Genomic DNA, 22734 nt, shown 5'->3' with positions numbered 1-22734 from the left:
AACAGAATTATTTTTCATATATGTTCCTGATGTACATACCTGTTATAGAAGTGCTGTTAGCAGTGGTATTGTATTTTGATTATTCCGTCTTGTGTCTTCCAAGGTTGAAATCCATTTAGGAACAAAGTTTAATTATCCCTGTGCACAGTCCTTGGTAAACAGGACCTCAATAAATGGTAAATTGAAAGCCTCCACTCAATGTACATGCTGGAAAGCTGAGCGAATCCAAGGTAAAAGTCATTGTTTTGAAAATAGTGAGACAGTTTTTTTTAGCAACTGTTTTTGCTACTGTACTTCTTTTGGCCATGGATCACAGATTCAGCTGATGAGAGAGTCTATATGATTTAAGAAACATCTGTGTGACTCTTATGCCCTTTTCTTCCATTTAAACAAGCTGAAAATTTGCACAAAATTTGCACAATTTCAGATTCTCCAAGACGTTGTCAGAGTGTGGTCCCTGGAGCAGCAGCAGGAGCATCACCTGAGAACTTGTTCTAAGTTCAGTCTCAGGCCTCACTTTGGATCTACTGAATCAGAGACTTGGGATGGGGCCCAGCACTCTGTGTTCTAACAGGCCCTCCAAATGGTTCTGCAGCATGGTAAACTTTAAGAATTTCTGCTTTAGAATTTTGTCACCTGAGGAAAGCTTTGCCTTTTGTATATAATGACAAAGTTCCCAGTGTGATTTCTGCTATTAGCTGTTTATGCTTTGGAAATATTAATAGTTCATTAGCTGGGAAGACTAGGACTCTATTCCCTAACATCCTGAGATGCGATTCAAAACTTGAATTTCCCTCTGGGCAGAGTTTTTGACTCTGGTTTCTGGGAATGACTGTTTAAAAAAGGTGGGGTGAGGTAGCTTACTACTTCATTAAGTTAAAATGTCTTCTAGATTATACTTAGACTATCAGCTTGGACTGCTGTGTTCATTGTCATACTCATGGGATATATGATGATGGAAGAATGAGATGAATTGTGTTATCTTAACATTTAAGTCCTGATTGTTATTGTGTTGTCAGAGACAGAAAGTAAGTTTATTATCAGAAGTTACACTGAAATTATAGACAGGCGCATTTCACAGAAAAAATGATTGGCAAACATCAACTTTTGAGCAGTAATTACCAGTGTCTTTTGAGAATGGTTTATTCAACTTGTTAAAGAAAAAAGTGGTATTTGTTAAAGCATAGTAAGAAGGACTTTAGTCAGATCATTGAGATAGGTGTAGGGACCAGACCACTGCCGTGAGATTCTGCGGTGGGGAGGGAGATGGGCTGAACTCTGAATACAGCGTGGGAAAGGTGGGAATTCATAGCCATTGATCAGGGTGCTGGAGGTCAGTGGATGGAAAATTACTAAGAGGAAACATCAGGGGTAAGGAGGATTTGGCTAAGCCAACCTAAACATTCTAACTGAGGATAGGCCAGGGTGATAAGACTGGAGCTGGGGGATGGCGGAGGCAGAAGAGCTTGATCTGGTATTGAGAATGATCAAGGATGGGGGTTCTTGCTAAGCTCACTTAGCAAGGTTCTTTGCTAAAACTGAATTTCATAAGGAAGTTCACAAATGGGCCTAGGAGAAGGTTCAGAAGCCTAAATATTGGTCAAGCAAAGACTCTTTGTCAAATTGAAGTATTAAACCTTTCTAGTATATTGTTTTCATTTTGCCTTTAATGCTAACTGGAATGGCTTTTGAGAATGGTTTATTCAACTTGTTAAAGGAAAAAAATTGTATTTGTTAAAGCATAGTAAGAAGGACTTTAGTCAGATCATTGTGATAGGTGTAGGGACCAGATCACTGCCGTGAGATTCTGCGGTGGGGAGGGAGATGGGCTTCATTCAACTTCATTCAGTTGAATGAAGTACGCTCTTAAAATGTTTTATAACTGATACATTTTTTTTAATTAATGAAAATTGTTTTTGGCCTCAAAGCTCCATTTTGGGTGTAGTTCTAGATCTGCCTATAGCTACTTTTGACAATCTCTTGGTATAAGAGAGCTTTTATGAGCATTTGCTTAAACATGTAAGAGTCTCACTTACATAGTTGAACCAGACCTTTCATTAAGAACTCTCTATAAGATACTGCTTATTTGTGTGCATTTTTCTGTTTCCGCTGCATGAGACATTCCTGGTTTTTAATGGCTAGCAAAGCTAGCTTTTTCTCTTGTGGACCAGCAGTTAGAGTACTGTTTGCGAAGTTAGGAAGTGAATTACCTAAAATCCCCCTGAAAAGACTAGCTTGATAATAGTTTGTGGCCACTGCATTTTTCTCCTTGGACGAACACATCCTTAGTTTTAAAAAAAGTCATGGTCATTTTGATGTAAAAGTCAAAATGGGCCCTGATTTATTGTATTTGGCCTCACTTTCTTGGATCTGACTGGAGAGTAAATTAAATGCCTTTTTCCTCCCTGGGGTGAAGAAGAAATGTTGTTAGTCTCCAGCAGTGTCTTTGATAATGAAGCTGTTTACCTGAGTACTGTAAAAGCCTAGACTGAGTGGCTAGCATTTTCTTTCTTTCTTTTTTTTTTTGGAATTGGAGTCTTCCTCTGTCGCCCAGGTTGGAGTGCAGTGGTGTGATCTTGGCTCACTGCAACCTCCGCATCCTGGGTTCAAGTGATTCTCGTGCTTCAGCCTCCTGAGCAGATGGGATTACAGGCATGAGCCACTGTGCAACAGCCATAGTATTTTCTGGTAAATAACATACAAGCAGAACTTTCAGTCTGTTAGAGTCCATGTGAGGATATTCAAGATCATAGGCATGACCCTTGGAAGACAGAAGAAATGTAAGAGGGGTTCAGTTCTGAGCTGATTCTTCTCTTTGCTTTTAACATTTTTCAATTCTTTCTGTTTCTCAGGTCTGATATCAGGTTCTATTTTTATAAGATTTTTTTTTAACCAGAATTTATTCTAAATTATTTTTATTAATTTCTGTCAACCTTACCTCATTTAATGTCACTCTATTTGAAACATGTTAGTTCTCTGGATCAGTGGTTTGCAATGCATGTTTCTTTTGGAAAATGGAAAGATTGGAAAAACTTAGTCTGATAGACAACCTCCTCCCTCATGGGTGTGTCTGAACCATGCCCCCCAGTTTCTTCCACACTGCTTTGAGATATGTCAACAGAATACCCGGGACTGGTTTAGATTATTCTTTTTTTTTTTTTTAACTCCCTTGAGACAGGGTCTCCACTCTGTTACCAGGCTGCAGTACAGTGGCATGATCATAGCTCACTGCAGCCTCAACCTCCCAGGCTCAATTGATCCTCCCAACCTCAGCCTCCCAAGTGGCTGGGACTAGAGGTGCATGCCACCATGCTCAGCTATTTTTTGTAGAGACAGAGTTTCACCATGTTGCCCAGATTGGTGTTGGAATTACAGGCATGAGCCACCACACCTGGCTTTAGGTCATTCTTTACCTAATAGAGTAGAATGCTTGCATAAAACTGACATGTTATTACATTTATAGCTTTACAGGTTACAAAGTAATTTTACATACATTGTTCATGTGAATCTTGCCATGACCTTATGAAGAAGATAGGAATCATTGTCCCCCTTTTTCAGATGAGGAAACTGAGGTTGAAGAAATTGAAAAATTCATCCCAAGTATTCTAAACCATGGCTCATTTCCCTACAAGGTGAGCTCTCATCTTAATAGACTTTTAACTGTTCACTCATCTAACAGTAGTAGTCTAGACTCAGTGTCTGGAACACCCCTGAAACATGCAAAACTTCGGTTATATTTTTCTGAGATGAGTGAGACCCATAGTTTTTTTTTTTTTTTTTTTTTTTTGGGGGGGGGTTTGTTTGTTTGTTGAGACTGTCTCATCTGTAGTTCAGGCTGGAGTGCAATGTTGTAACCCCAGCATGCTGCAGCCTCAACTTCCCGGGCTCAGGTGATTCTCCTGCCTTAGCCTTCTGAGTAGCTAGAATCATAGACATGTACCACCACACCTGGCTAATTTTCTGTAGAGACAGGCTTTTGCTGTGTTACCCAGGCCGGTCTTGAGCTCCTGGGCTCAAGCGATCCACCCACGTTGGCCTCCCAAAGTGCTGTGATTATAGGCGTGAGCGGCCCATGTTTTTTTTTTTTTTTTTTTTAATCATACTTTAAATTTTTTTCTTTTTTGTCACTGACTTTTTTTTAAACCCACAGATCTAAGTAGATCATGCTTATTTAGCTTGTCAATATGAATTGGCAACAGGACTGAATGAAAATTTTTGTTGAAGGAGATCAGTCATACCAAATGCTTGTTTCTTGTCTGTCCTAAAGTAATTTAACATTTGCACAGTTTTATAGTTTACAGAACTCTTACACATAATGTTACATGATTTTCACAACTACCCTATAAAGTAAGTAGCATTATTCCCATTTGAAGAAACTGCTTAAAGTTAAGAGAATTTATGTTGTGGAGGTGCTGACTCAAAAGCTGACACCCTTTCTTAGGCTGAAATTAAGCTAATGTGACATGCTCTCAGATTCCATAACTACCCTCTTATGTTTTATAAATTAACAGTTTGGCCTGCTCAATATCCAGTATGTTCCCAAATATTGTTAAGCAGCCTGATTTATAATTGATAGGTTTATTTTCTACTTTAAAAGACTTTCTTTGAAAAGGAGAATTTGTACTGCCTTTTAAAATTCTCATTATTCTTGGACTTTCCAGATTGTTCATAATATCTGATTTAATGGTTTATAACTCTGAAAACACTTGATAATTCCTTGAATCCACATACATGTGTCTGCTATTATTACTTTGTTCATTCTGGTTTGCTCTAAGGATAGAAAGAAATGAAGAATTCCCTTCTTTTTCATTCCCTTCTGCAGCTGACATTTTTGTTCTCGTTATCATTTTTATTTGGAAGATTAAGATTAATTTTTTGTTGTTTCTTGAAGAAGTTGGATTTTAAGTTATACTCATTTTGGATGTGAAGTTCTGCTTCCCAGCCTGTTGTATTGCAGTGCTGCAGGCTGCTGCCTGTGGCCTGTTTAGCACTTCTTTCTTTCTTTTTTTTTTTTTCTTGTTTTTGAGGTATAGTTTTGCTGTTTTGCTCAGGCTGGAGTGCAATGGGCACGATCTCAGCTCACTGCAACCTCCGCCTCCTGGGTTCCAGAGATTCTCCTGACTCAGCCTCCTGAGTAGCTGGGATTACAGGTGCACGCCATCATGCCCAGCTAATTTTTGTATTGTTGCTAGAGACGGGGTTTCACCATGTTGGTCAGGCTGGTCTTGAACTCCTGACCTCAGGTGATCCGCCCGCCTCGGCCTCCCAAAGTGCTGGGATTACAGATGTGAGCCACCACGCCTGGCAGCACTTATTTCTGTGGAGACATAAAATAATAGCTAACATTATTGAGTGCTTACTATGTGTCAGGCACTGCTTTAAGCTGTTATCTCATATAATCCTCACAATAACCCTGTGAGCTAGCTGCTATTATTAGCCCTGTTTTACAGATTAGGGAAATGAAGCTCAGAGACGTTAGGTCACTTGGTTACAGTCATAGTTAGTGACAGAGCCTCATGTGAATCCAGGCAACTGATTTTAGAGTTTGTTGCATTTGATCACTAAACTATGTAGTTTCTCTTGATATGAACTAGAGTCCCCTATTTCTCCGAAGCAGAAGGCTGGTCAGTATAGATGCCTTTGGTCATTTTGAATGGTATAATTTCAGAATAAAGGATGGACCTTGGTTTAGAAGCTAGTGATGAGGATAATCTTAATTTCCAAATTTTTTGTTATATCTGCCTGATCAAGGTAGCCGCGGAAGGAGCAGGATTGAATTTGGAAAATTCTTTGTAATTCCTGCCATCTCTGCCTAGAGATGAGACTAATCCATGGTACCTCATCCTGCTGCAGAGAATGAGGTTACCCCATTTCCACTGCTCCCAGAGCTTCAAGCCTGCCTTACTCTTGGTCAGTACACATAGAATGAGTACATATAGACTTCTCACCTGCCTTTGGTGTTAAGGAATAGTGATGAATGATCTGTTTGATTAACAGGAAGGATAGGCAGGCTCTTCGGTGGTTTGTGTAGGCTCAAATCTATGACAGCCTCACAGCAGTTAAGGGTCCTTTAGATATTTGAAATACTCATAGTCCCTATATTCACGTTTAGATGTCAGTGGATCTTACTCAGTCTTTATTTTGAGGTAGATGATTTGAATTCGTGTGTGAGAGAGAGACAGAGGCAGAGGAGAGAAATGCTCTATGTCCTTGGCTGTCATTTTCTCTTCATTGCGAGGCATGAAGAAGAGAACAGCACCAGCCAACCACAGGGAATTAGAAGTTGAGGGGGCTTGAAGGGAACAGCTGTTTTTAAAAAAGGTGACAAAAGCAGGCAAGACTTAAAGGCCTGGCCTTGGCAGTAGTCAGCTGAGGGAGAGAGAAAGTTAGTCTGATTTCTTGTGTGGTTGCCCTGGAGGTAAATGTGAAAAATCATGATAGTCTCTCCTATGTAGGGCTAGGCTAGCATTTTTTACTTCCTTAGGGCATATATGAAAGCAGTTTTCCTGGGATTGGGCTCAACTTGCTCTTCTGTGTTCCCTTTTTCTTCTCACCCTCTGCTGCATATCTACACATCCAGTTTTTCCTGCCAGCGAGCTCCTCCTTTTCTCCGGCTGCTAGTCCCAGCTGTCATCTTTGCCTCCCATCCCCCATCCCCAGTTATGCAATTTTTCATTATGCTTCTCCTGGGTTTGCTTCCTCCATTTTTAATGCTCTGCCTGCTACCCACTCCAACATCAGCTTCTAGTCTCTTCCTCCCTCAAAGCCAGTAATTACTGTTCTGTTCCCCTCTTTATCGTTGTTGCTGTGAATGCACTGATATTAATACTTTCTCAAAACTCTTGCAGATCTTAGCCCAGTCACTTAAGACAGTAGGTGGAGATGATGGTGGGGAAGAGGGTGGGGTGGGAGTTGTTTTCTGAAATTTAGGGTTTTTCCAAAATATTGAATGACCCTTGACCTAGAGAGAAATAGATGCTTCTGTTGGCCTCCAAACTTTAGGCAGTGTGTGCTTTCTTGTTGAAGGTACATATTTGTTTGAAAACCCTTAGTAATGAAAGGCAGGGCAGTGAGTCAGGCTCTGAACCTCCTGCTGCTGCTGAGTGCTGGTTCTTTTCCTAAATTGAAGCTAATTTTGGATGGATAATGAGGTGGATGGTTGCTAATAACTTTCCCTTGCTAAATGTGATTTCACAGTACTGTGTTAAGAGGGTTCTTTTCTTTTTCTCTTCTTTTCTTTCTTTTCCATGCCATTTGGAGGGAAAATAGATTTGTTTTCATGGTTTTTGATGAGTGTTCATCAATCAAGGAATTCCCTAGTTTGTTTAGAGGCAGCACAGTTTATTGGAAAGAACCCTAGACTAAGCTGAAGACCTGTGTTCTAGTCCCAGCCCCGCCCAGGATTAGCTGCCTCAGAGATCTTGGGCAAGTTGTGAACCTGTCTCCGCACCTGCCCTAAAAACTTTGTGGAACTGTGTGAATGAAATGAGATGTGATGTGTGTGGAAGCACTTTGCAAACTGCAAGTTTTATCAAAATTTCAGGTGCTGCCCTTTATTAACTTGGCTCCTGACTACAACACCAGTTAAATGTTTCCAATGTCTTGTAAATTCCTTCCTTCTCTGAAGCCAGCCTTCTCCAGAGCAGGGCATTGGAATCATCAGAACCAGAGGCAGTCTTGCCTCAGTCATCTTTTCTTATCTTTTCACACTGTTCACCCTCCCCCAGTTGCTTTTGGGAACTGTTTGACTCAGTGCTTCTCTATCTCCATTCCTTAGTAAGATTATACTTTTAAGGAGTTAGTGATCATAGTATGTTGCACAATTGGTCAAAGTTTCCTGGCTTTTTGTGGCCAAGAATTATTTATTAATTATTTATTTATTAAACTAAGTGGTGACAAAGCATATCTTTAACTTTTAAGTAACTACAAAAATCTTTTCAGGCTAGTGAGACACATTGACTGCAGTTGTGGTAAATGTTTAGAGACCATGCTTTCACTTGGGACACCTTTGGATTCCAGGCCAGACTCTCGTTATTAGCTCGTGACTGTGGGCAAAATATTTAAGTTTTTTGGACCTTAGTTTCCACATCTTTAGGGGAATTATAATGGCACTTATCACATAAAGCTGTTGTGAGGAGTAAATGAGATAATGAATAAAGCGATTAGCACATTGCCTAACATATAACGCATACTTAGAGAATGTCACTATATATGTCTAATAATATAATAATGGCCTTTAAAGAGAGCACAGAAAAATGTCCATTGTTGGCATTTTAAAGGGTTTTTTATCTTGTATTTTAAAAGTTTGTTTAAACATACATCATATAATTTACTAATGCAAAGAACATTTTTGTCTTGGTCCCGTTTTCCTTGATACAGGTAGAAAATTGAACTGATTCAGATCAGCATTCCTTCCTCTTAGCAAGAAGTCTTGCCTAGGGTGGAATGATCACGCCGAGTGACTCGCTTAGTTGTGTGCAGTGGGAATCACGGTCAGACTATTTCTTGGCTACCTATGAATTGTGCAGTATTGGGACTTGGGGTTACAGTGGAATTGGATGGCTTCTTGGTGAAAGGATACTTTCAGACACCCTTTTTACAATAGCATGGTCAACAGATTGACAGAAAGACTTAAGTCTAGGCCTTCTTTGAAGTACAATACAGAAGAAGAGAAAAAGTAAGAAGAAATCCACTAACAGTTCTAGGGCATAATCAAGTACATAATTACAGCATTTGAGAAGCTGAAACTCCCCAAGTTCACAGATAATGTAATAATAAGATAATTTGTGATTACCACTTATGGTCAAGAAAATGATTAAAACAGAATAATACTTTTACTGCATTTCAGGGATTTACTGATACCCAGTTTTCTCTGGTGATTGAACTAGTAGTAAAATGAATGAAACCAGCTTCCTTTACTCCTCTCTTTATATTAGCTGGCATTGACTTTGACAGGTGGGCAGGTGGTAGTTTGTGAGACTGAGACATGGCTCCTTGGATACCACTTTATTTGGCAGTGAGCTCAGTTCTTCATGCAGGGGCTTGGGGGCTCCTTTCTGTAATTCTAAAAGTTCTCCTTCATCTGAGAATGACATCTATTGGGCTTCTTAGGGCCTCTGGTAGATATTTCCTTACAAGGAATGCATGCTGGATCCAAAGAGGTAGTTTAAAATGGCATATTAAAGGCAGAACATTTAGTCTAAACCTGTTAATCACTTCATTCCTGTGCTCCCCAGATTCTAAAAATGTCAGGAATTGAAAGACTAGTATGAATTTGGAGGTCTTGGCCTCTAGTTGAGCAAATACAGTACCTCCGTTAATGTTCTTAGTCCATGGCGTGAGGTTATCACCAAAGGTAAATACTGCTGTGGATGTATACAGGAATTTTTCCACTTAGTAACCTCCATTTTCAGCTAGCTCTGTTACATCCTTGGCTTCTGAACTGTAGGAAAACGGTTCCATTTAGTTCATCCTTTCCTCTGGAATGTTCTTAATCTGATGTTGGCAGATCTGACCTCACTCCCTGCTCACTGTAGAGGGGCTGGCTTGGCTCATGCAGCAGGTCTCCCAAAGGAAGTTTCCAAGCCAATCAGAATGCCCTCTTTTAGCTTCTTGCCTTACACCTTAGGATACTGTCTGAATTGACACAAATGCTGAACGAACCGTAGGTGGAGTGGAAGGGTAGGAGAGAGTATGCTTGCACTCTGATTTTGTTTCCTATGGACCTAACTCAAGTTTTTAAAATAAGCCTGGATTTTTTTTTTAACTCTTTCTGCCATTTTCACCTTATCTTATGGAAGTGTAATCTCAAGCAAATTATGGGCAATTGGAGGTAGACATCAACTTTAGTTCCTGGGCAGTGCCTGAGAGTGTTGGCCGAGGCCTGGCTTTTACAAACCTAGTGTTTAGTTTAATTCATCAGTGTACATTTCTTATTCTTCTGAGCTGGCTTCTAGAAGCCGACTATATAGAGCCTTTCAAATACTATGGCTTTTCAGATTTTTCTGGTTAATGGACCTATGGGGTTATGGAGGGCACAGTCCCTCCGTTCGCTGGCAATGAGTTGGGTTGCTGGTATTGTTGGTCCAACTTCTGAGCTGACCCACAAAGTATTAATATCTCACTGTGGTGTGAAGTACAGACCATCCTGTTCTCCTGAGACTGAGGGTCTGCATTCAGGAAGAGGCTGCCTAATATAGACAACTGGGTTGTTTGTTTGCCATAGTCCCAGGGAAGAATAGGAGGTGGAAAAAGTCTAATCTGAACTTGGGATAGAATTCTGTGTGAGAGAGAAATTTGCTACTCTTTCAGTTGAAATTTGGACTTGGAATCCCAAGAGAAGGCACCAGTAGGTCAGTTAATACTTGCTGTTGAGGCTTACAAAAGACACTGCATTTCTAACAAAGCGTTTACCCATCCAAAAGAGAGATCCTGATTTGGCATATAAAACTACTGCCTCTTCTGGTTATCTTTCATCACTTGCCTGAGTTTGAAAAGGTAATAAATGGTTTGTGTTCTAAGGAAAGAGGCTCTTCCCAAGACCTGAGGCTTTCTCATTCCTACCAGCTGGGCCCATTGCTAAAATGCTTTCCAGTGGGCTTGCTTCTGCCTGGCCAGCACCTGGGCTGCCCCAGCTTGTAATTAGCCTGCCTTTGCTTCATAAGCTTCCCAGGGTGTGGTTCTTCTTCTAAAAGCTTGTATGAATTGCTGTACTGTCTCTTTATAGTTTAAAAATGAATCCTTTTTTGTTCTTTGCAACTCATTTGCTTTTTTCTTTTCTTTTCTTTAAATTACTATTAACACCTGTTGATTCTTTTTTTTTTCTGATTGGCCTGTCACTGCATTCCTGCTCCCCCTCCCTCTAGCTGGGTTTGTCAAGTCGCCCATGTCAGAAACTAAGCTCACGGGGGACGCCTTTGAGCTGTACTGTGACGTGGTCGGGAGCCCCACGCCAGAGATCCAGTGGTGGTACGCAGAAGTCAACCGGGCAGAGTCTTTCAGACAGCTGTGGGACGGTGCTCGGAAGCGCCGTGTCACCGTAAACACCGCCTACGGGTCAAACGGCGTGAGTGTGCTGAGAATAACCCGGCTCACCTTGGAGGACTCTGGGACTTACGAGTGCAGGGCCAGCAACGACCCCAAGAGGAATGACTTGAGGCAAAACCCCTCCATAACATGGATTCGAGCCCAGGCCACCATAAGCGTCCTTCAGAGTGAGTCCAGCACCCTACAGTAGTAGTACTGTAGTCATTAGAGGTGGCCCGATGACCCTTCCCCTCTGCTTCCTTTCCTTCTTCCCCAGTATGATCACTCACCCCACCCCTTGTCTTCGTTTTTTTTCAAACCCATGACCCTTCTGGTTGTAGTGTATGAAAACATCTGTGGCAACTTTTTTTCTTCTTTTCTTTGCCGTCCTTTCTGCCTCCCTTATCCCCCAACCCTTCTCTGTGTCTTTCTTCTCAGGAACAAAGAACTTGAGGAAATCCGTGACTGTTCAGAATCATCTGTGTTGGGGAGAGTTGGGGAGGGAGAACTGGGAAGCTTAAAAAAAATTAAAACTCATAAAACTAGGCAGTCCAAGGAGGGTAGTGTTGAAATGGTTTCTTCCCTCCCCTTTGATTTTGTAGTAGGTTTCCTGCTATACTTTTGCTGATTTCTTCTCTGGTGCCTTTCTATTTTTGTTTCTCTCCCCAGTCTAACTACTTTTTATTTCTTCTGTTCTTCTGTTTGAAGCTCTCTAAGTAGCTGCCTTCACCTCTATGGTTTTAAGTTTGTGTCTGCCCAGCCTCTTCCCTTACTGTGACTTGGTGTCATCTTGTTCTGTGATGGGAATGTTGCCATGGGTGCAGTGTGGTGGTGTGTTTTGGTTGTTGGGTGGCATGTAAGCTTGGATATTTTCGTAGTTCCAGCTCTTTTTCTTTTCTAAAACTGTAGCATGTGCTTCTCTGATAACACAACTGCAGCAGTGTACTCCTCACTAGGCCTGCTCATTAGTCTCTTCTTAAAAGCAGCAGCCTGGGACTTCCTTCATATGTTTTGCTATTAGGAGCCAGCTGACACTAAGCTGCAAATTATTATTTTTAACCCATTTTTTAAGCAATATTTTCCCCTTGCACAAAAATTACTATTTTTAACCCATCTCTGTCTGGAAGTCAGAGTTGCATTTATTTCTGTTCATGGTTTGACTCTGATGAGTTGCTGTTGGCACAGTGTGCCTTATCCCAGAGGATAGAAACTCCAGACATAGTGTGGGGACCACTCACACTGGCCTTTTCTTTGTGTCTTGAAAAAAGAGGAAACTAACTTCCACCCCTGTTTCTTGTAGCGATGGGGCGAGCTGAATAGCTGGCTCAGAATCCTCCCCTTGTAACAAGCAGGTATGCGTGAGACATCTGACACCAGGACTTTTGTGGCCACTCTTCTCTCTTTCTCGAAAGTGACTTGCTACTTTATGTTGGGAAGCAGAGGGAGGGAGAAGTCACCACAGAACCAGTGTTCCTGGCCAAGAAGAGTTCTGGACCCATATCAGACCTGGTTATAGTCGAGGGGGCATTCTCTTTTGGAAAGATCTTCTGGGTCTTTCACCTTCTCTTTGAGGACACAGTGAGAGATCTATAGCCAATTCTAGCTTAAAGAGCTGATTGACCTAGAGAAAGTAAGAATGGTAAAATCTTACTTTGATGAGGAATTTGGTAATACAGAAAGTGGTAAGACATGAGCCTTGAGTCTATATACTTATATGGAAAATAGCAAATTAGTATCTGTTCTTTGTAGCCACTTGAAGATACCTATGGGAAAAAAAAAAAGAGTCCTTCGTAGGGGAGTGGTAGGAGAGGCTGCTGCAGTTGGCACTGTTGAATCAGAGAACCTGCTTCTGGAAAGAGGAAAAGAAAACCTTGTCTGTGTGAAAATGGGAACATTAACCCAGTGATTTTTTTTTTAACAATATTTTTCCCTTGCACGCCTCCTTCTCCTGCCCCCTTGCTCCTTTCCTTATAAAAGCAGAATTACCTAAACGGCCACAAAGGTCTGTGGAAGTTTGTAGGTGTGGACTGGGCTGGGCATTTGCACGTAACACTTCCAAGAGCCTGCCTCATAGCTAGAATGGCCATGCCAAGGGGCTAGAAAGAGATGAGGCTTTGGGGTACCTACATACCAATCCCAAGAATACATAGTATTCCCCCAGTTTACTTAGAAAAAGCATCCTAACCTAGGGTTGTCTGCATGCGGTTGAACCAAATCCTGGCTAGACTCTCTTCAGTCTTCCCCATCAGTCAGTTAACCCTAGTTAGCTGTTTTGGAGAGCCAGGAGGTTGCTGCTACTGCTGCTGCTGCTGCTTATTTTTTTGTTTGTTTGTTTGTTTGTTTATTTTTTTAAAACACCCTGGATCCAACTCTAATTGAATTGTTTTATGATCTCAGCATCCCAAAAGACATTGCCTCTATGGGGAGGTTAAGTGTCTATCTAAGAATGACCTCCTGGTAGTACTTTCCCCAGTGCTCCTTGAGTAATGTAAGCCAGGAAGAGAAGTGTGCCCAGTTTTTAGGTATCTCTCTGGCCATAGCATGTTCTTTATATATGCATGATGGCTAGGGTAAGGGTCTGCTACCTACTGCTTTTAAGTAGAAATCAGTGGCAGGTAAACACATTTGAGCTTATCCTAAATGTTCATCTCTCTTGGACTTTCACTGGGCAGTGCTTGGCCGCAGAAATAAAAGCCCCACCTTCATCCTGGTGCAGAATGCAGATGAGGCACGATGGCCAAGGAACTAGGTGTAGCACTAGTTTTCATATACAGCGATCACAGGAGGCAGGTTACCCTACCCCACAACCCTCCTATGGTGCAGAATCATATTTAAACCTATTTAAATTATCCACTTGCTCCCAGCTGACTCTCTCCTGGATCTTTAACACTTAAGGGAAAAAGTGCTTTCCTTTGCCTTCCAAGAATTCTTGGCAGAAAGTCTACCAGGTTGCTTTCATCAGCTTCTTAATCTCCCTGAGCTGCAGTGGTCATTTGCATCGCCACAGGTAAGAGTAGCATTTACTTTGGCCTCCTTGTATTTAAACATCTGGAAGCTCTTGGCCTCATTCTCCGAGTTTACCCTTTCTCAGTGCAATCTGAGAGGAAGAGCCAGAAGGAGAGTCCCAAGTGGGACAGAAAATGAAATTGGATAATAAAAATTCAGTAAAAATCTAAGTGTGTTTGGGTTTTAATGTTTCCTTTATATTTTTTTAATTTCTCTTCTGTGGAGTACTGGTTCTATCTTTTTCTCTTTTGTTTTTGCTTGGTTTTGATTTTTCTTGGAATTGTGATGCTTTCTGCTGATGGTGTGTGTGCGCCTTCCATTGCAGGGTTTGCAGCCGTTCTGCTCGACTTCTTAAGGCCCAAGGGATTTGGCTTCTGTCCAGTGTGTCTTGGAAACCATGGGACACCACTGCGCTAACGTGTTTACATGCATCTGCTTTTGTCTTAGTGGCTGCTATGCCTCCATTTTCTGTACATAGAGACCCTGTTTGATGTTACTGATAAGGACCAGTGCTGAATGGAAGATAACCGTTATCCTTTTGCCAGAGTTGGAAAATAGAACTAATTTGTTAATTGAGCAAACTTAAGGTTTTGCTTTATTACAAGATTCTTCAAAGACATTAACTCTACAAGGCAGAAATGTTACATCGGTTAGGAGGTCCTTAAGACATTACATTTCCCAAGTATCCACGACTTCCCCATGCTTCCCCTGTCCTTGAACAGCAAGCAACTTAGTTCCCATGGAGGGAGAGAGTTCTGTCCTCAGGTTAAGGCTCAGCACAATACTGCATAAGATGGTGAGGGAAGCTGCTGCGAAGCTGTAGACAGGAAGTAGTAGCCAGACACAGGGAAATGGGAGTCAGTCAAGGGTTTCTGAGAGAGTATTGGAAAACAAACAGCAAATACCTCTTATTGTGGTTGGGAAAAGATGCTTAGTTTAGACTTCACCTGGAAATGTTTGACCAAAAGTAGAGAAAGAACTAAGCCTGGGGAAATAATAAAGACAAAGCACATTAACGAAAGACAACATGTGTAGAAATGTCTTGACTTTAATACTTGATGGATTTCAAAGTGCTTTAAAGATGAAACTTCCAGGAATAATATAGTGTGATTTTAAACATTTCTGTTCAATGTATTGTAATATTTGACTCAAATAGGTTATTTTTGTAGATAAGCTAGTGATCCTAGGTTATCTAAGCCCAGGATAGAACCAGAAGGTGAAGTATATATATACCTTGCCCTAGGGCACACGGTGGTGGGGTGGTCTTGGGGTGGTGGCGGGGGCAGGAATAGAGAATTCAGTCAGATGTGTCTTGTAGGCCCAGCTTTGCCATTAGTAATACTTATGGCCTTGCACAAATCATTTTACTATTCCAGCTCTTAAAAAAAAAAGTAGGATTCAATGAACTCTAAGGACCTTTCTAAAATTCTAGGAGCCCGTAATACCAACACAGTATTGCACTCTAGTTATATTATCTCAGAATGGAATGTGTTTTAAAGTGCAATTCTGAAAGAAAAAAAAAAAACACTTGTTTTGGGACTAAGTATGGCTGGAGATGAGTAACTGATGATGCTTTCTCAAGAATTTTGCCTCTACAAAATTGCTTCCACTTCCAGTAGGAAGTTTGCTTTTAGAATCCACAGTGTCTTTTCTGCATAAATAATGGCCATGGCTGGTTTGCCATAGGTTTCACATTTAAACATGGGGAAAGCAATACATGTATTATGTAATTATTACTGTTCCAAGGCCCAGTGACACCATAGGGAGTTTATTATAATAGGTATATGAATGATATGGCCTTTGTCTTCAGAATGGCAAGGTGGAGCCTGGTTTTCTAATTGAAGCCGAATTGTTGGGTGGTTCTTATAAAAATGTGGTATTGAAAAGCATAAGTGGATTGTTGCCAGTACAAGCACCCATAATACTCCCATTCTTTCACGTCTAGGCCAACTGGTCTTCAGGCTGTTGTCTGCGCTAGTGGTCATTTGCTTATAATCATTGTTTTTCCTTTCTTGACTTTCTCCAAAGTGGTAAAGTGAAATTCCTCATGTGGTCCTGTCTGCCCTCCCTCTTTTTCTAGTTTCCCCCTCCTATCCCGTCCAACTCTCAGGCCAGGGCTACAGAGGATAGAAGGCTATTGCCCCCTATCATTGTGCACTCTTATTACAGAGCCAAGGATTGTCACCAGTGAAGAGGTCATTATTCGAGACAGCCCTGTTCTCCCTGTCACCCTGCAGTGTAACCTCACCTCCAGCTCTCACATCCTTACATACAGCTACTGGACAAAGAATGGGGTGGAACTGAGTGCCACTCGTAAGAATGCCAGCAACATGGAGTACAGGTGAGAGGAGTGGGCAGCTCCTGGGGAGGTGGGAGGGAATGTGGCTGAGCTTATTTGACATTCATAATCCATAATTGTGCCATGTAGGAGGGACATGAGATATATTTGGTTCTTCCTTGGAGAGTCCAATCCAGTATCTCAGGTAAGGTCCAGGAGTCTAGAAAAGATTCCTAAAGGATTCTAATGAGGAGCCAGATTTGAGAACCATAGATTCAGCCCATAGATGATTCCCTCACTATAATCTGAGGAACTGAGGCCATGAAGTAGTGATTTATTCAGGGCAACAATGCTACCCAGTAGGAGAGTCACAATTAGAATGTAGTCTCTTGACCTAATCCAGTCAGATTGAAGTCAGGTTTGAAGAAACAGGTTGACTTCTGCTTTGAGACTCTAGAGCAAGACATCTCCCTAAGTGATCTTTCCACTGGGTGGATTTCCTAGTGAATTTCCTTTTAGGAGTGTGTAACATCACTGTAACCTGGTAAGGACCAGCGGATACAGGGCTCTTGAGTGATCTAGAGTGAGGATGGTAGCCTGGAAATATCCTTTGAAGAAAGATGGATATTTGCTGGCTGAAGTTACCCAGCACCCAAAGATTTGGTGCTTTTTGGAATATCTAGAACACATGGCACCCCACCTTTCAGAATATTTTGTTCCTGATTGAAAACTATCTGGAAAAGAATCAGCTAATCCTGCTTAGCAGGTTAATGCACTGAAGTGAGTCCAGGAAACCCTGTGTGCCCAGTGGTAGCAAAGGCATTCTGCAGGATTTTGCAGCATTGAGATCTTCTCACACCCCTTATTTAGTTGATCCCAATGAATTTGTGGCTCCTCCTTTTTTCCCAAGCAAGGAAACTAGGACTGAAAGAGTGACTCTTGGCTGCTTTAAGGCCAAATACTGTATCTAGTAAGTTCTAGAACCAAGGCTGGTTTCCAGGTCCTCTGATTTTCTAGAAAATTTTCTAGAATTCTTTTTCTTTTCCCTGCTATGTCATCCACTTAGTGGTAAGTTAGTTAACCTATCTCCACAGTAGTTATTCTGATTAAAAAAAAATCAGAAATTTAGCCTCAGCAATTTTCCTCATAGTTTGGAAAGGATTAATCAAATTAAGGTGTTAGGTGGAATGAAACACATTTTTTCTTGTTCTGTCCATTAGTTTTACAGACTTGTTTTTCTGTTGTTATTTATTTATTTATTTATTTTTTTGAGATAGGGTCTGGCTCTGTCTCCCAGGCTGGAGTGCAGTGGTGTAGTCTCAACTCACTGCAGCCTCTCCCTCCTGGGCTCATCAAACCATCCTCCCACCTCAGTCTCCTCAGTAGCTGGGACCACAGGTGCACACCACCATACCCTGGTAATTTTTTTCGTATTTTTTATAGAGATAGAGTTTCGCCATGTTGCTCAGGCTGGTGTTGAACTCCTGAGCTCAAGCAGTCTCCCCACCTTGGCCTCCCAAAGTGCTGGAATTACAGGTGTGAGCCACCGTGCCCAGTCTCAGACTTGTTTCTTTATAATACCTCCTTTAAGATGGCAGACATCCGATTGTGTTTCTCTTGGGTCTTGTACTGTTGCCCGCAAAGCTTTGAGCTTTAACTTCATAAAGTTGCCTGACTTTATAAAATGCTGCTGCTCCTTTTTTTTTTTTTTTCCTCCTCTCTCCAAGGGTATTGTGTATCTCTAGAGTTTTTCAGGGATTCCACATTTCGTGGAATAACAACTGATGAGTTCCTTGGGCTACTTAATAAGTCAACCTGAGAAGCCAATTTCAGAACCCTGCCTCTGCCCAGCCTGTAGGGGACCCTATCCCTTTGCTTTAATTTATTCCTACTAGCCAGTCCCAAGGAATGGTGTGGGGAGATTTTGAGCCCATAGGCATAGACTCAAGTGTGGGAGTTGTCTTCCCAAGTATTTCTCAAAGAACTTAGAAGTCTAAGAACGTCAGTCTTTTTTTTTTTTTTGGAGACAGAGTCTCACTCTGTTGCCAGGTGCCAGGCTGGAGTGCAGTGGCACAATCTTGGCTCACTGCAACCTTCGCCTCCTGGGTTCAATTAATTCTCCTGCCTCAGCCTCCCAAGTAGCTGGGACTACAGTCACATGCCACCACGCCTAGCTAATTTTTGTATTTTTAGTAGAGACGGGGTTTCACTATGTTGGCCAGAATGGTCTCGATCTCTTGACCTCGTGATCCGCCCGCCTTGGCCTCCCAAAGTGCTGGGATTACAAGAACTTCAGTCTTAAGTTCAGGGCTGAGTTTGAGGAAGGAGCAGCAGCTCTTTTCTTCAGAACTTAGACTCAAAGAACTTCACTCTAAACCCTGAAGAAAGAGCCGCTGCTCCTTCCTCAAACTCTGGAACATTTGTTGATAAGAGTAGCTGACTTGTTTGTTTTCCAGTTGGGAGCATACTGATGTAAGAAGAGGCACGGTGTCACATTGAGAAGACACCTTGACTGCTTTTCCCAGAATATTGTGCTGCCATGCGGATATATTGAGACAGTCCCGGGGATGGTCTGTGTCGCTTCTTGTCCATAATCTCTTAACCTGTGATTCCTTTTTGGAATGAATAATATAAGATGGATAAATGCATTAGACCAGTGAGTGGTCGAGTTCAGGAATTTTTCCTAGATGTTAAGTAGAGCAGTAGAGATTCAACCATCACAAGTATCATATTTTAACCCCTAAGTAAAAGAGCCAGAGCTCAGCCATATAAAAATATTTATCCTCTGATCTGGAGGCTGGTGTTTTTCCTTTTTTTTTTTTTTTAACCAATCTTTCTATACATGTTTGGTGTATGTGCATGTAGGCCAGAGTGTACTGAGCTGTTGTGTAGTTGACCCGCAGGGGTAAGAAAGCTTGTTTGGGATCACCCTGTGTGATTGAGATAAAGTGCTATTCGGGCCATATACATTTCTTTTTCTTTTCTTTTTTTCTTTTTTTTTTTTTTTGAGGCAGGGTCTTACTCTGTCACCCAGGCTGGAGTGCAGTGGCATGATCACGGCTCACTGCAGCCTTGACCTCCCAGGTTCAAGCGATCTTCCCACCTCTTAGCCTCCTGAATAGCTAGGACTACATGCGCACCACCATTCCCAGCTAATTTTTTATTACTTGTAGAGATAGGGTTTTGCCATGTTTCCCAGGCTGGTCTCAAACCTCTGGGCTCAAGCAGTCCACCCACCTCAGCCTCCCGAAGTGCTGGGATTACAGATGTGAGCTACTGCACCTGACCCATACACTCTTCTTACACTCCTTCCTGTTACTCTGCTTAATTTGATCTGAATCCGGGCACAGATATTCACTCTGTGTTTGTGTTCACTCAATAATTCATTCATTCCCCTGCCTCATCCCAGGTACCAGGCTAGGTCCTGGGTATGGGATTATATGCCAAGTAAACGGTGCCTATCCACATAGAACTTGATCTGTTGGGAAGCCGGACATTAATCGAGAAGTCACATCAATATATAATCACACACATGATAAGTACTGTGAAGAAGCACAGAGTAGTGTGAGAGAGAATTTTGTGGAAGGAGATGGCATTTAGATTGGGGCTGGAAGAAACTAAGATGTAAGCCAAGACCTGAGGGAAAAGGAGTTAGGTAGACTAAGAGTGATGAGAAGAGCATTCTCTGTAAAGGAACATCTTATGTGGAGGTTTTGAGGCAGGAACAAGCTCGAGGCATTAAAAAACTGAAAAGAGACCACAAGAGCTGGACACTGGCATGGGATGGAGCTAGGGATAGAGGGGCCAGAACATGCAGGGTCCTGGGGTTGATCATGAGACTTTTAGCTGCATCTCTGTGTCTGATGCTCTGATGGCAGATTTTTTTTCTTTTCCTTTAAACCATGCCTGGGTCTGTTAGCGAGTAGACTTGTGGAAAGGCATGCTACTAAAAGACAAGGTAGGAAGAACAGAAATACCAAAACAAGGTCTCTGGAGAAGCTCAGAAAGCTTGTGCTTTTTGTTTCTTTTTGTTTGTTTTCTGTTCTTGTTTATCTAACTGGCACCACCAGGTGAGCAAGAAGTGTTTAGTGTTGGTTTTATACTGTATATCTGAAAATAAACTATAGTACTTTGGACGTCCTTCTATTTTGATTACTTCTTTTATGTTTTGTTTCTCCCAATAAACCAGAGCATCCTAAGTTTAGGGGCCATGTTGCCATTCCATCTTTGTTTTCTTGGTGCCTGGTGAAGACAAGACATTAATGTTTTAGGATGCCCAGAGAGGGATTTTTGCTTTTAGGTAGAAGGAGGTGAGTTGCATTGAGTTTAGAGAGCAGGATCCCTGATTACCCCTTTGATTCTCCTTCTGTTGTATATTTTGACTGTTTTCAGTTTCCTCACTTGGTTTTTCTTCTCATCTCTGCAGGATCAATAAGCCGAGAGCTGAGGATTCAGGCGAATACCACTGCGTATATCACTTTGCCAGCGCTCCTAAAGCAAATGCCACCATTGAAGTGAAAGGTAAAACCCAGCAGAGGCTGTGGTGTGAGCCTCTCACTCTCCTTCCAAGACAATACTTTGGTCTGGACTCCAGTCTTCAAGCTCTTCTTCTTTCCGTGTTGAGACACAATATAATGTTATGGTTAGGCTACAGGCTCAGGAGCCTGGCTGCCTGGGTTTAAATTCAGACCCCATCATCTACTACTAGCTGTGTGGCCTTGGCAGGTTAACCCCTAAGTAAAAGAGCCAGAGCTCAGCCATACAAAAATATTTATCCTCTGATCTGGAGGCTGGTGTTTTTCCTTTTTTTTTTTTTTTACCAATCTTTCTATACATGTTTGGTGTATGTGCATGTAGGCCAGAGTGTACTGAGCTGTTGTGTAGTTGACCCGCAGGGGTAAGAAAGCTTGTAAGAAAGCTTCTCTTTGCTTCCTTTTCCTCATTTTAAAAATGAGGATAGTAGTACTTACATTATGGGTTTATTAGGAGGATTAAATAAGTTAATAGATTGAACTACATAAAATTGCTGTTTTTATATGTCAAAAATGTTTGAATGTTGGCAGCTCCCATGGCCCAAGGCTTTGTGAAGCTCTTAGAGCAGTGCCTTATAAGTATGATTACATACGTCTTCTGTGGGTCAGCAGGATTCGGGGGAAAGTACATTGTACAGAGTGGACATCAGCTGTTTGTGGATAATTCATTAGAATTTTAATTAAAACCTTTGAAAGATGAGGCAGTAGCAAAAAGTTCCAAGAAGGGCAAACAGAACTATGAAAGTTGGAACTACCTAACGTCATAAATCTTAGCTTTCCTATGTTATTTCAAAGAAGCATCTGAGACCCAGAAAAGTGAAACCTCTAGCTCTCTGTCACACAGTGAGTTTGTGGCAGAGCTAGTCTAGAACACAGGTCTTGAGCCCCAATCCAGTGTTTTTTTCTACTCTCACAAAATGATCATGAGAAGGCAGGGCTACTGTTTGAGGTCAGGTTTTTTATTTTCAGTCTTTCTCATTGTTCTTTAGATCCATAGAGTTCTCCCTGGAAGCTAGAAGGACCAATTTAAGAGAAGGAAAGGGTTCGTATAATAAGTATTCAGGTCTTTCTGAAATATTTGGAAGATTAAAAATGCAGATTCAAGAAAGGCTTAGACATATTCAAGGTTTTCATTATATGGTATTATTAAATGAAAGAAATATCTTAGTGACACAGCTCTAACTTGTGAGTTGATGTAGGGATGGCCACTGCCTCCTCCAACTGCCAGTTTAATTCTGAATGCCTAAAGGAGTTACAGTTATAGGTCACAGTAGGCCAGAGAACTCAGCATTTGATTTCTTCAGTGGCTTTTCTTGGAGAAACCTTGGTTTCTACCCATTTTAGAAGAATGCCACATGCATTCAACATGAGGATGAAGGGTGTGGGAAAACATTTTCTGTAAGCCAGGGAGGGCTCTCCACAGCCTAGGTGAGCTGAGTTGTGTGGGGAGACCTCCTCTGTGAAACTTGAGGCCCTGCAGCATTCCTGGCTGAGCTTACGGCACAAAGTTCAAGTGCAAAGAGGCAGGGTGGGTGAGGGAGGGAAAGAGTGGGGTGTCTAGTTCATTGTGCTCTCCAAGCCTGAGATAATTAGTCCTAACTGTAATCGTTAGTGACTTTGAGTTAATTTCTTTTTTTTAAGTACTACATTTTATTATTTACTTTAGCAAGCAAATTCTTCATATACAAGCTTTCATTAACTTAACTTCTGTGTTGTGAAAATAGTGAGTAAAGATTAACTGTGTAGACAAAAGGCATGAGAGATTTAAAGTACTGAAGAAACTGAATTGTTTTCGAGCACTTCACATATAACTTGATGTGACAAACTTGATCAACTACTTAAACTGATTGTAAGTCATTTAACACGAGCCCCAAAAACTTTATTTTAAATGCC

The 22734-nt window shown here is 41.5% G+C and overlaps 1 protein-coding gene across 4 annotated transcripts in view; it reads left to right on the top strand.

Moving 5' to 3' along the window:
• NPTN (neuroplastin) overlaps nucleotides 1-22734 on the top strand; it is a 72024-nt gene that overhangs the window by 24618 nt on the left and 24672 nt on the right. For 3 of the 4 annotated variants that reach the window (XR_010344534.1, XM_012475884.2, XM_064382357.1), the window contains exons 2-4: nucleotides 10866-11213; nucleotides 16201-16372; nucleotides 20736-20830. Coding sequence is in view for 3 of the 4 variants with exons in the window: in XM_012475884.2 (XP_012331307.2) it covers nucleotides 10866-11213; nucleotides 16201-16372; nucleotides 20736-20830 (615 nt within the window). In the remaining variant the exon portion in view is untranslated. The remainder of the gene's footprint in view (nucleotides 1-10865; nucleotides 11214-16200; nucleotides 16373-20735; nucleotides 20831-22734) is intronic. The other variant, XM_012475888.2, reaches the window with a different exon arrangement.

Source organism: Aotus nancymaae, unplaced genomic scaffold (genome assembly GCF_030222135.1).
Source record: "Aotus nancymaae isolate 86718 unplaced genomic scaffold, 86718_ANA_hifiasm-v0.15.2.pri h1tg000003l, whole genome shotgun sequence".
In the NCBI taxonomy this organism is placed as follows: Eukaryota; Metazoa; Chordata; class Mammalia; order Primates; family Aotidae; genus Aotus; species Aotus nancymaae.
This window is presented reverse-complemented; position numbering and strand designations above follow the sequence as displayed.